Source organism: Malus sylvestris, chromosome 7 (assembly GCF_916048215.2).
Source record: "Malus sylvestris chromosome 7, drMalSylv7.2, whole genome shotgun sequence".
Classification (NCBI taxonomy): domain Eukaryota; kingdom Viridiplantae; phylum Streptophyta; class Magnoliopsida; order Rosales; family Rosaceae; genus Malus; species Malus sylvestris.
In genome coordinates this window covers 29,234,377-29,248,290 of record NC_062266.1, presented here as the reverse complement: position 1 = coordinate 29,248,290, position 13,914 = coordinate 29,234,377, and the positions used below count along the sequence as shown (strand labels likewise).

The 13,914-nt window shown below is 37.6% G+C and overlaps 2 protein-coding genes across 4 annotated transcripts in view; one reads left to right on the top strand and one right to left on the bottom strand.

Annotated features, from left to right (window-relative positions):
- The first annotated feature begins 582 nt into the window (after window positions 1-582).
- LOC126629092 (uncharacterized) lies at window positions 583-4,622 on the top strand. 2 transcript variants are annotated; one of them, XM_050298980.1, is made up of 5 exons: window positions 583-1,313; window positions 1,531-1,648; window positions 2,188-2,302; window positions 2,768-3,814; window positions 4,068-4,622. In XM_050298980.1, exons 1-5 carry the CDS (start codon window positions 1,121-1,123, stop codon window positions 4,320-4,322), a joined length of 1,728 nt encoding a protein of 575 aa, XP_050154937.1. In that variant the 5' UTR covers window positions 583-1,120; the 3' UTR covers window positions 4,323-4,622. The 2 variants fall into 2 exon arrangements, with proteins under 2 accessions (XP_050154937.1, XP_050154938.1); XM_050298981.1 differs by lacking the exon at window positions 583-1,313 and adding an exon at window positions 1,816-2,076.
- Window positions 4,623-5,541: 919 nt separating this feature from the next.
- LOC126629094 (clathrin light chain 2-like) overlaps window positions 5,542-13,914 on the bottom strand; it is a 58,244-nt gene continuing 49,871 nt past the window's right edge. Inside the window, exons 2-4 of one of the 2 annotated variants that reach the window (XM_050298983.1) lie at window positions 7,248-7,528; window positions 6,671-6,824; window positions 5,542-6,107 (exon numbers count right to left, since the gene is read on the bottom strand). In XM_050298983.1, the coding sequence (XP_050154940.1) occupies window positions 5,757-6,107; window positions 6,671-6,824; window positions 7,248-7,528 (786 nt within the window). In that variant the 3' untranslated portion in view covers window positions 5,542-5,756. Of the gene's footprint in view, window positions 6,108-6,670; window positions 6,825-7,247; window positions 7,629-13,914 lie in introns of those variants that run through there. The other variant, XM_050298984.1, reaches the window with a different exon arrangement.

The window sequence follows — 13,914 nt, the reverse complement described above, 5'->3', positions numbered from 1 at the left end:
CGGAAATTGAAATGACAAGATTTTATTTTCAAGAATTTGTAAATTTTCTTGTTTGGTTAATCTAAAAGAACAATGGAATTGAACACTGAATTTGTTATTTTTAAACTCTAAATCATAGAAATTGGGAAATAACACCTATTTACATGGAATTTGAACTTGGGAATTGAAGGTCTCAAATTCAAGTTTTTTTTCCACGCGGAAATTCTAAATTTCCATGTTTATGAATCCAAACAAGAAAATTTGTGCATGTTAATTTATAAATTATAACTTTTACCAAAATTTCAAATTTATTTCCCTCATCCAAACATAATGTAATTGAATGAAAACTAACACGTGGCTTTGTATTATTAAGTCGAAGTTACTCTCATACGATTCACGGGACAAGAAAACAAAACAATATACATCACAAAACCAAGAAAATCTTCGAAACCATACATCAGAATTACACAAAAATACATGGGCTTAAACTGCAAATACAATACTTCAAAATTCAAAAACAAAAAATAAATAAGTTAAAAAAAGGGCATTATCGTGATTATATCCCCACCAAAACCCACGACCTGGAAAACGTACGCTTTAAGTGAGAGAAACAACAAAACCTGCACAGTACGCACCTCGTTCATTTTCCCAATGTCGGACTCCAAATTTCTCCTAAATTACCATTCAATGCCACTCCTCCTCTTCCCCCTCACTCTCTCTCTCCATCTCCACTGTGAAATCTCCGATCTTCCGAGCTTTCTCACTGCAACTCACGCTCGCTTCCTCCGCCTCTCGAGCTCAGCTCCGCAATAATGGCGGTTCCTCCGAGCTCAATCTCTCTTCTCGTCTAGTTTTCAACGCACTTGGGAGCTCAGTTCCTTAATGGCGGTTCCATACCTCTGAGGACTCTCCAAGCTTTCATCTTTCTAAGTGCTCTCACACTCCTACGCAGCACTTCACGATTGGTAGAAAACGGAGCCGAAATGCCGACTCGTAGCCGTCGAATTTGTGCACCGATTGGCCGTCGGTTTCAGATCTATCGGTAGCTGAGCTTCGTTTCGGCGACGACTGCGACGCAGTGGTGGTTGGAAATTAGGTTTTAGATATTTTATTTCATTTACTATCGGTGGACTTAGCGTTTATGGCGATGAATCGGAGTTTTAGGGCTCAGGACTCGCAAATGCAAGCGATGATTAAGCAGAGGCAGCAGCTCAGAGCCTCTGTGAGGAAGGAGAAGGAAGAAGAGCTCGCTTTGTTCCTAGAGATGAAGAAGCGCGAGAAGGAACGGAACGATCTTCTTCTTAACAGCTCTGAAGAGTTCGATGCACCATTAGGTATACTTTTTGTGCCTAAATTTATTAGGTTTTCGTGTGCAATGTAGAGGCTTTCACATTTCGATTTTGTGAATCAGTAATGTGCTTTTTGGTTTGAATTGATGCTTAAATAGTCTGTACTGATTGTAGATTAAATTTTGTTTGGAAATGTTTCGCATTTTCGGCTTTGATATTGATTACTAAGGTTGCTTCTGATATGGTAACTTTGACATTGCAGGGACGAAACCCGGAACTTCTCCCATTTTCAATATTTCCTCATCAACGCCGGCACCTCCACGCAAGACCGGTGCTGATGATTTTCTCAATTCTGAGAATGACAAGAATGATTATGATTGGTAATGCCATAATCTGTTTTGCTTTTCTAGAACATAGAAGTTATTTGTTAGCTGAGTTCTGATGGGATAATAAAGAAGCAGAATAGGCCATACCTTTTTTTAACTTCTATGGTTTGTATGCTTACGATTCTGAAATTTTTCCCTCTGTTATGGAACTTTTATATCAGGTTTACCATATCCTTTATAGGATGTTTGAAGATTTTGTTTCAATTATGCGTATCATATGAAATATTTTGGATTGCAAAGTTTCTGGATAGAGTCAGCAGTATAATAATACACTGGTGATATAGTCCGTGGATGCATTTCTGCTGATTACATGCCTAATGTGAGGTCTGTTGGGGTGGCCTAAACGTGCTGTGTTCCTGTAGGGGGAATAAATTTTTGACAAAGGAAAGCATGGCCATTGAAGTGTTTAACTAAAATAAGAAGTCTGTACAGCTTCTGTTCTTCAAATGCATATTAAATTTCAGTTTAGCAGTGTTACTATTAGGTAGAGATAAGTGTTCTAAGTCGGTATTATTATTTTATTCTTCTTTCAGGCTTTTAACTCCACCCGGGACTCCTCTTTTTCCTTCGTTGGAGATGGAATCGCATAAAACCGTAATGAGTCAACTTGGAACCCCAAAGGCTCGTCCCACCGCACTCAAATCTAGAGTAAGAATTTCCTTATCAACTGGGTTGCAGTTCTACATCTGAAGTGGTTGTAATTTATTTATAGCATGTGAAGGGGAGTTTAAGGCTCTGGAAGTTAGCATCCATCTTTAGTCCTTTTTAAAGTAGAAAAGTTGCAAAAGATATCCTTGGTATATGGCGCTTAATTTGTAGTTATATGAACATCTGAACTATTGACATTCATTCTCATCTCTCAAACTTTACGTTGCTTAACTTAGAAAGTGCATTTAAGAGAAAATTACATATCTAGCATCTAACTACTAGATTCAACAACTATTGAGTTTAGAATGTTGTAATTCATAGAAGATGCCGCTTCTCTCGTTTATCAGTCTTTATAAAAGGGTAAATTTCGTGGTGGTTTTCAGTTTCTCATTTTTGAGTTCTAAATTCTAATTGTGCTTGAGTTTCATGTAGTATTACTTAGCCATTTCTTCATTGTGATCATAGTTAGCAAACCCCCAGCCGGAGCCTGCTGCTAGGACCAGCTTAGTGTCTAGACAATCAACTTCTTCCCCTGGGTTGAGTTCTTCAAATTCAGGGACCCGGAGGCCTTCATCGTCCGGGGGTCCAGGATCAAGACCTGCAACACCAAATGGATGCCCCACGTTGCCTTCAGCACCTAGACCTTCAAGATCGTCAACCCCTACTTCTCGATCAACCTTGCTGTTAAACAAGTCCATAAATTCTGCCCCTAAGTCTATGGTTCCCACAACTCGATCCACACTTCCTGCAAATAGATCGACAACTCCTGCAACTAAATCTACAGTTCCTTCAAGATCCTCTACACCATCAAGATCCTCTACACCATCAAGGTCTACAGCAAGATCTTCAACACCAACTTCCAGACCCACTGTACCCCCACCCAAGCCTGCATCAAGAGCATCAACACCAACTCGTCGACCGTCCATGCCATCCCCTACCCCTAGTGTATCAGCTCCTCTGTCAAAGTCCTCACCTTCAATTTCCAAGCCAGCTCCTGCAGCAGCAAGAAATCCAGTGCCATCATGTGGTGCATCCCCAACAGTAAAATCTAGACCATGGAAGCCCTCAGAAATGCCTGGTTTCTCACTCGAGGCCCCGCCAAATTTAAGGACAACACTTCCTGACAGACCACTTTCAGCCACTAGAGGTAGGCCTGGAGCACCCAGTTCTCGATCATCTTCCGTTGAGCCTGGTCCTAATGTAAGACCAAGACGGCAATCATGCTCTCCTTCAAGAGGACGGGCTCCCAATGGCATTAGTCATGCTAGTGGGAGCTCTGTTCCTGCATTCAGTCGTGGACATTCTAAAGTTAATGACAACGTGAGCCCTGTTTTAATGGGAACAAAAATGGTCGAGAGGGTAATAAATATGCGCAAACTGGCACCACCGAAGCAAGAGGACAAACATTCTCCTCATGGTAACCACTCCGGGAAGTCAGCTTCATCCCCAGACAGCTCAGGCTTTGGTAGATCACTTTCAAAGAAATCCCTTGATATGGCTATACGCCACATGGTAAGCATATCTTTCCATTTTATGAGTCGGTGTACATTCCCAGCGAATTGAGACTAGAATGCCTGTTCGTTGCAAAGTTGTGCATGCTATTTCTGTAGAAGTATCTCATATTCTCTGTTGTAGAAGATAGCTTTCCCTCATTCCCCCCCCCCAGTGTGCTTGATAAGCAGTCAAAATTTACTTTTAATCTAGAGAAAATATTTTATACAAGTTTGTTGTACATAATTTTTTCTTGCTTCGGTGTTGGTTGCAGGATATAAGGCGATCCATTCCAGGTAATTTAAGACCGTTGATGACAAATATTCCTGCATCCTCCATGTATAGTGTGAGATCGGGGCCTGCACGAAGCAGAACAATTAGTGTTTCAGATTCTCCTCTTGCCACTAGCAGTAATGCTAGTTCCGAAGTTAGCGTAAACAACAATGGCCTTTGTTTAGACGGGAGTGAAGTAGAAGATAATGGCAGTGAGAGAGGTGGTCGATCTCCTGCCAGTGTGCGCGGTAGGTAATGTTTTGGGGGAGCTGCCATCATTCCACATAAACTGCATCTCTAATCTACCACATGATTTTTTCATCTTCGGTTTCAACCATCTTGACAGTAAAAAAGAAAACCAATTTTCTGAGACCCCTGACTGGAATTGTGCCTCAGTGCTTCACGTAAAGTGTACCGAAATGCTGGTGGTGTTGTAATTCATGATATTTGTAATGTTAAGAAATCTGGTTATGTACCGAACAGCCTTTCGTGGCTCGCTTTCTACGGATACTTTGTTGAAAAACCAGAAATCATATTAGCCTCTCATCTTTGGCAAGTTGGATGTGTACTTCTGGGAGCGCAGTGAAAGCTGCTGTACTCATACCATGGGCTGTGTTGCAGGTGTTTTCAAGAGCTTTACTCACCTGCACATGTTTTTTTTTTTTTTTTTAAATGATTCAACGGTTGAGATTTTGATGAGTTAGATCTTCTCCGTTCACTAATGAAAAAGGAGATTGCGTTTAGAACTAAATTATAAGACTTCTAGAAAGAGAGTTTTCTTCCTCCTCCGCTAAACCTTATTCATATATATATAATTTTTTTATCTTTATAATCAACCTATACTACAGGTTAATTTATTTATTTACCTATATGATAAGATTTTTTTTTATAATCATGTATCACAAATTAATGTGTTTTTGTACCTTTTAGTTAGGTTTCACATGTTATGGCAGAGCCATCAAGACAAAGTTGTGTAGGTTCATACTATCTTTAAATATGTTATCCGTCGGCCTCTTGCATGTTAACATCTCCAACAATAGGATTCCGAGGCTATACGATGACCAGTGGCAAAATCAATCAATGACAATTGGAGTTCGCCGTCGCCGATCTAGGTGGATTGTAGCGTGAGCTAGAGGGAGAGGGACAATTGAAGTTTCTGCATCATTTGGAGAAACACGACTTTTACGTTTTCAGGCTCTAAGGTTATCTGAACGTGCAACGTCGTTTGATCCTCTACTCAGTACTCAAGTATTATCCTTTAAGGCTGTTACTGTTATGACGCCTAAAGGTCTTGAAGGTTCGTCATTCCAAAAGTTCAAAGCCATTTCATAGTATCATGTTTGAGGTAGGTGGATAAAAAAAAAAAAGACTTAAAATGATTATTTCAACCATTAGATGAAAATTTAATCCAATTTAAATGATTAGTTCAACCATTAGATGAAAATTTGACGTAAAATATAAGAGTTTACCATGTATTTTCTGAAACACTAAAAAAAACAATAATTATAATAAAATTTGGAGAGGTCCTAGTTCCCTTCCGACTCACATTTGTACATATGAAACACTAAATCTAACGGAATATACCCATCAGGAAATGTTCAACTAAAGAAGAAAAACTCCACAATGTTGTAATGGAAGTACATGGTTTCTGGTTTCTACAAAATAAGCCTAACAAAGAACGCCAGGCAAATTACGAAGCAGCTACTACAGCCTCGGGGGTAGCCGCCACAACTGCAGCCTTGGGGGGAGCAGAAGTACTCGGTTTTGCATCCTTGGTGGGAGCTGGGGCTGGAGGTGAAGGCTTAAGGTGGGGAGGTGTATTATGCTTCAATTTCAAAAGTATCTGCCTCATCCTTGAAAGCTCGGTTGGCTTTCCAGGCTTTGGACCTTGGACAACGAGAATGGATGGCTTCTTTTCCGTATCCTTCTTCCCTCTCTTCTTCTCTATTGCTGGCACCTCATTGGGGATGAGGTCCGCAATTGCCTTCCAGTAGTTCTTGTCTACCTCAGCATGAAACTTCTCTTGATTAGCCAGGAACAGCTGAGAAAAGCCAACATACAAGTTCAAAACAATATGCCAGAGAGATTGATATGGATATTAAAGGCGAAGAAACTGTAAAGTTGTGACAAAGTTCAATTCCAAAATCGTTAGCTAAAAAGACATTCAGAAAACCATTAACACGACCAACATTAGTAGTATTTGTTTTACGAAGAAGCCTAATAGGGACACATTGTAGCTAAGATTTACGTAGAGAATCCTACACAGTTGTGACCATCACTTAGTTGAACTCACAAAAGTCCAATCCACAGCAAAGAGAATAAAAGTTACGATTTATGAATAACCAAGCTGAGTGGATGCGGGGAGATACCCGACAACAATTTGTGGCTCTTCTTCAAAGCTTATTTCGATCAACTATTCAATTATTGAATGAATCAGCAATCCAAGAACGAAACTATAAGCATCAGCCCAAAGAATCATCATATGCATTCCAACCAAAAACTTAAAATTGAGGTAGTAAAGTCTGAAATCAACATTATTAGAAGAGCTCATTGAAACAAATTATTGTGCCGATCATATTTTTTGGAAAGCTAAATTGATCAAACCTTCTCCCTTTCCCTGTTCGCAGCCTTGTTATTTTCAGTAGTGATCTTCCTCTTCTGGTAGAATCCCAGCTTGAATTCATCTGCTTCCTCAATTATTTGAACCAACAACTCCTTTTCTCTCTTCTCCTTCTCCTCGAGATGAATCGCATTCTGCCTGAATGTCACAAAAGCTCGGATTATTATAACTCCATTACAACCTCACAGAATTCAACCATTTATTTCTCCCACCACTTTCAATGCAAACATAAAATCACTTTCTGATAGTCAATAACTACAATTTGACAACAATCATCAATCTTTTTTCGATTCGAATTCAGCTCCACAATCTTATACGAACAATCGGCACGTTAAATTCATAAAGATTTGACATCAGAAAGACGATTACTGATCACCACGCATGCAATTCTTGAAAATTACTGAAATCAAAACAACAACTTCCACCCAATTTCTCAGCAACAGAAAGATCAAGCCAAATTAAAACCAACAACTTTCAACTAAATTGCACAAAAGAGTCAAAATTTAATTTCTATACAGCGCTATCGGTTCAATCGCAAACAATCGGAATTCAAAACCCTACCTCCTCCATTCTCTGAGAGCGAAGCCCTCCTCAGGCAGCATCTCAGACGGAGCCGGCAAAATCGGATCGTCGGACCCGCCAAACCCTCCATCAAACCCTTGGCCGTTCGACTCGGCGTAGATAGACGGAGGAGAGAAGGCCTCCGACGCCGGCTGAGTGGCGAAAGCCTCGTCTACGGCGGAGCCGTGGAAGATAGGGGAATCGATGGCGGAGTCCTTGAGCGACTCGGAGTCGACGAAGGAGTCGAATCGCTGGGAGGAGAGTCGGGGGTCGTAGCCCAGGTAACCGTCGTCATCGAACGGGAGAGTTGACGTGGTCGGGACCGAGTCGTCTTCCGGCTGAGCGAACGAGGCCATGATTAAGTCAAGTGCAATGATGAGCGAAATGCCAAGAGAAATGCTCCCGAAGGCAAAACTCACGCAGGAAAAATATCGGCACTCTTTATGTTGGGCTAGGCCGACTCACTGGGCCTTCATTTGGTGCCTGACAATATCTGGTCCAATGGTTCGTAAGTTTAATTCGATTCCCTCAAGCCCGCTTCTGCTCCTCGATTCGCTGCCCAGAAGATCAAGTTCTCAAGGTTCGATGTTTCCTCCTCAACTTCTTCCTTCCTAGGGATGACAATTCTAACCTACTCTTTTCAATTGATGGGAACTCATTGCAGGGGACAATTCCTAAATCCTTGAGCTCTTTGAGAAGTCTGTATCTAGGCTAACCATTTTCGAGTTAGCCACTTTTGAGCAGTTTTCCAGTGAAACCACGGCGAGTTAGCCATTGAGAAAGATACCATTCTCTTCGTCTCGTCGAGAAGTATGATTTTCGTTTTTGAATCACTCGATTTCGTTGAGTATTGAAGAAGTTATGAATGTTTAAAGTTTACTCAGTTTCCAACGAGTTTTTCAGTTTCCTGCGGACCAATCACATTTCCATGGACGGAGCCAATGAAGGCTCACTGGGGGCAGATGCCCCCACTCAAGTAATTCGTTTGTTTAGTTGCATATTACAATTATATAATATACATGGATTATCTTTGAATAAAATATATGTATCTAATATCCAACATACATTCATTCTACTTATACTCGATATCAAATATTATATGAGCAATAGTGCTCTTGTTCTGTCATTTAAATCGAAAAAACCATCTCCCACTTATCATGTACTTATATTTTTCTTATCACCTTACCACTTTCCAATATTATATTGAAATTTTTGTAACATTGAAATTGTGATACATCATCATTTGAAACCATCTTTAATATCATATTGCGTATAACCATACTATAATAAGGTTTTCTTAGTTATTTTCGGTTGCCCCCACTAGAAGAAAATTTTGGCTCCTTCCCTGCACATTTCAGGCTATTTTCCGGCCATCTCCGGCAACCATTGAGATTCCAAATAGGTATAATCTTGTTCTACACTTTCCTATTTTCATTTTGATATATTATGGGTCGAATTTGGTTAAGAAACGATTGAGTTACAAAATTTTGAAAATTGCCCAAAGAGTGAATAACGGAAGGACCAAAATCATAAATGGTGGATAATCTCAGGACCATTTCTATTGATCATGCAAATCTCAGGGACCATTTTGTATAATAAGCCTTATTTTTTAAATGCCTGATTACTTAAACCTCACTGAGAGAAAATTTTAGAGTGTTGTGCACAGGTAATTGGAGCTACTGCAACGTTTTATCATTGACATGGGTGGAATGTGTAGAAATTTAACGGAGGGGGAGTAAATATGCTAATTAAAATAGTTCGAGTGACAATGATCACAAAGTTTAATGGCAAATTGAAAAAGTAGTCCTGAACTAAATTAACCATCTACTTAGAGATACATTAACAAACATCTGGATGCACATTTATTCCTAATATTGTGGACACTATATAATGATTGCCTATGATATTGTTGTTTACCAACTTGCATTCCAAATTTGAAAGATCATCTTTTACCATATGGTGAACTTTTACTGAGAATGCAGCGTTTATTGTGATTAATTGTTCAGTTTACATGTTTTTTATAGTGCACCATATGGTGATGCATAAGCTTGAGAGGTCCTCTGGATTTTGGTAGTTGCAAATTTGCAATGATCAAGAAACATGGGACATGATACTAGAAAATGTGTTTGTAGATTCGAAAGTTAACTGTTGTTAATGTTATTATAGTATAATTTCATTTGATTTTTTTTTTGAACAATCGATATTATCTACACTATGGGGAGGGGGTGGGCTTAGCCTCATAATGGACTAGCAATAATGTGGTTCAAATTCGCCTTTGGCGAGAATCGAACCTAAGACCTCTCACTAACCTGTGAAGAGGAATACCACTAGACCATAATACTAGTGACATTTCATTTGATTTTGATGCTGGGAATCCATGAATCATGATTGGGTTATGATTAATGCTAATTAATGATATGAATCAAATGCTTGCAATGTGTAATTATGATTGGATTAAAGGAGTTTGGGCTTTTTCTCTAATGAAAGTTATAAAACAAATTGTAATTTTAGGTACCACACAAAAAACGTTTTAAATTTTTGCGTTTGTGGATATGAAAATCAGTTCTTGATTTTTGCTTCTCCCTTTTGGGATTTTGTTGAACCAAATTTGTAATTTTTTTAGCGGTGTGCTATCCACATATCCCTTTTTACTTTTCTCATACCCTTGTTAATTTATGTCCTTTGATCTTCTTCAATTCATCCGATCCGACGGCCGAAAATTAAAAAGGTGTGAGAGAAGTGAAAATGGGTGTGTGGAAATCACATCCCTTTTTTTAAATACGTGGGAATCAATCAGTTCTTCATTTTTCATATAATGCTGTTTTCTGCACTTTATGGTTTTGGGTAGTATACTAGTATTACTTATTTTATTTTATTTTTTATAACAAGAGTGAACTAAGGGTTAAAATTTTCAGAGTTTTGGTACTTTCCTTGGTGAGAGTTTGGTTTCGAATTTCTGGGTTCAAATCGGATCGATTTTTATATTTAGTTTTTTAATATCGGGAAGAAATGAAAACGAATTTTGCCTTTTTCGAGTATTTCATCAGTACTAGCTTGCTATATTTATTATTCTGTAGGTGTAAATATAGTTTCCTAAGCAAGCTTGCTTATTTTTCAACTCTTTAACTGATGTGTGACTTCTAACTGTAATTTTTCGTGTTTCTTCTTTTATGTTCTGATTATTGAATTTGAAATCACTTAATGAAATGAAATTGCCAAACCATGTTAGTGTAATTTTACGCGTTGAGTTTACAAACAACATTTGCCTTCATATGTATCTTTTGTTCAATGCCTATCACCAGTTTGATAAAATATGCCAAGAGAAACACGCATGCCTGCACACACGGTTTTCTCGGTTCTTTGTTCTCTGTTTTTAGATGTTTCTGGATTTAGAATTTCATGGGTGAAATGCCTCTGCGCTTTGGGTCTAAATTGCAGGTGAGAAAACACAGAGAGCCAGCAAAGCTTCGTAGAGAGGAGGCATGAGTTTCCTATGATGGTAAGTCTATTCCTTCATTTGGGTAAAGCATCTTCATTGTGGTGTATTTGGCAAAACTCGAGACCCTTTTATGCATCTTTTGTTTTGATTGGTTTGTTGGATGTCAGCATGTGGGACACTTTGAGTTTGAGTACCTTTGTCTGTTCCGATATGATAGTGCGATGTTAATTTAGACTGTTTAAGATTTTGTTTATGCCAGATGTGTGAGGCATTAGCCATGATTTCATCTCGGCAATTACGAAATATCAAAAAGTATCCTCTCTGCAAAGGATAACACACTCCTGCGGGAACAAGACATCCCAATATTTTGCAATCTGATTACAAATTATCTATCAAAAGTACATACCGCTATCAATTATATGATATTTTTAGATTGTTAGTGGCTTTGTTCTATTTTATATATTGACATACAACGTTAAAATCCCGAGCATGAATTTCTTTTTACAGTGGAATTATCTACAGAAAAGTTCTCAAAGTTGGTTACAGTGGAGACCAATATTCAGAACACAGTAGACAAGTCTTTACAAGCTATAATCCTACCGGTAATAGAAACCACATCCTTCGTCTCTGTGCTAACATATGCTTTTTAACATGGAGATAAATTTAATCTGTATTTCATAATTAGTGGTCTTCTTGATGTTCAACGGTAAGGAAATGATTCTTGAAATTGTATTTTGGAATTAATGATCTTGATTCAGAACAAAAGGACTAATTTCCTTCCTACATTCCGCATGTATGTAAATAGTATCGCTATTATATTTATGTACGTACACATATATATATATATATATATATATATATTTACAAATCTTACAGTTCTATACATTTTTGAAACTCACAGCATAAGAGACCTCTGTTTTCTATACTGATATATTTCCTAAATATTTTAAAGACCTGCGGCAATGCCTGGGCACTTTTTCTAGTCTTCCCTACTTTGCATGAACCTTCCAATACGGTAGAAACCTAGCTAGTGGGTCTCTACGTTTTATTTTCTGCTTTTTATGATAATTCTAACGTAAAACGTTAAAGTCTTTTTTTTTATTTTTTCGTCAAGAACCAACGTGTAAGTTACTAAAGTAGTGCAACACTTATCACATATTTTTATTATTATTTCTATCGCTTTTTTAATAGAGGTTGGTCCACCAACACATATAAGTTTCATCTCTATTAGAAAGAATACAAATGTGGCACCTGAGTCAGGTGACCTGACAATATCCGGTCCAATATTTTAATTCACTTCCCTCAAGCCCGATTCTGCTCCTCGATTCGCTACCCAAAGATCAGGTTCTCAAGGCCTAATACTGTCGAGAATGTTGTTTTGTATTTTATGATCTGTTATAGTCTGTATACCTATCGATTCTGCAAATTCATTTGGAAATGAAACTGGTCGATTCACTTCGTTCGAATTTAAAGAATCGACATTTTTCTTGCATGTTCGATTTTTTTTTTTCCTGGCTTAAACCTGTAAATGTAATACATTTTTCAGTCAAGGCTTTTCGAAAGAGAAATTTTATTTTCGGGATTTAATTTAGAATTTGAATCCATTTGCAAGAAATTTTGCTAGATTAGTCTCCAAGGTGTGGGAGCAGGCATATCCAGATTTGTCTGTAGGAAAATATGAATCAAATTCTTAGAGAAATTATGTGGATATCGGTATAGTTTGACAAATCAAAGCTAAAAACCGCGTTCATCCAATTTTCTTTCTATTGACTAACAAGGCTATCATGTCTATTAATTCCCTAGTCTTAATCTAACACTGACCGGCATTTATTGGTGTCATGGTGCCTTTTTTTTCTTTTTGAGCTTACTCTGATGAAGATGATGATAACTTTTTTCTTTTAGTTTTGGTTTTTAGTTTCTTATTTTACTTTTAGCTTTAAATCTTAAAAAAATAGTTTTTTTTTATATTTAATCCACGTGGCACGTTATGATTGGATAAGTAGGACAAAAAATATTGACGAAACTTTAACGGAATGATTAAATTGACGTGTGGTATTGAAAGTCAGAGACCAAATTTATTGATTTTTGAAACTCAGAGACCAAAATGAAGAGTTAGATCAATGTCAGGGACTATTTACGATAAAAACTCTTATTTTGTGCAATCCACATATCACAATTTCATTAGATTTGTAGCTCTATACAAACTAACAAAATAATTGATGGAATCTTAACGGAATGACCAAATTGATGTGTGGTAGTGAATGTCAGGGACGACATTGATTGATTTTGAAAATGAGGGACCAAAATGATGAGTTTGATCAATCTCAAAGACCATTTGTGATAAAAACCTATTTTAATTTGGTGTTCTTATGCCTGGCCTTATGAGGCATAAAACGCTTGTTTGTAAGATCAGCTTTATGTTTGTCTGGAAATTAGGAATTATGTGTGATAAAATGTCAGAATACAATTTTGGAGAGGCTCCATCTCAGCTGCAATAATCTTGATTCAGAACAAAATGACTAATTTCCTTCCCACATTCCACATGTATGGAAATAGTATCGCTATTATATACATACATATATATATACATACATATATATATACATACATATATACATTTACAAATCTTACATGTTCTATACAGTTTTGAAACTTAAAGCATAAGAGACCTCTGTTTTCTATATTGATATATTTCCTAAATATTTTAAAGACCCGTGGGAATGCCCGGGCACTTTTTCTACTCTTACATACTTACGGGCACTTTCTCTAGTCTTACCTACATTGCATGAACCTTCCAATACGGTGGAAAACTAGCTAGCTGTGGAAAACTAGCTAGCTAAGCTAGCTACTTTGCATGAACCTTCCAATACGGTGGAAAACTAGCTAGCTACTTTGCATGAACCTTCCAATACGGTGGAAAACTAGCTAGTGGGTCTCAACGTTTTACGTTCTGCTTTTTATGATAATTCTTACGTAAAATGTCAAAGTCATTTTTTTTCGTCAAGAACCAAATACTTGAGTAGTGCGACACTTATCGCATATTTTTATTATTATTTCTACCGTTTTTTTAATGGAGGTTGGTCCACAAAAACATGTAGATCTCATCTCTATTAGAAGAATACAAATATGGTAAGATTAGCATTTTTGAAAGAGTTAATCCCTTCCTTTATTGATACAAATATTATATGAAAATTTTGATAAGAGTAGCATTTTTGAATTAAGAATTAT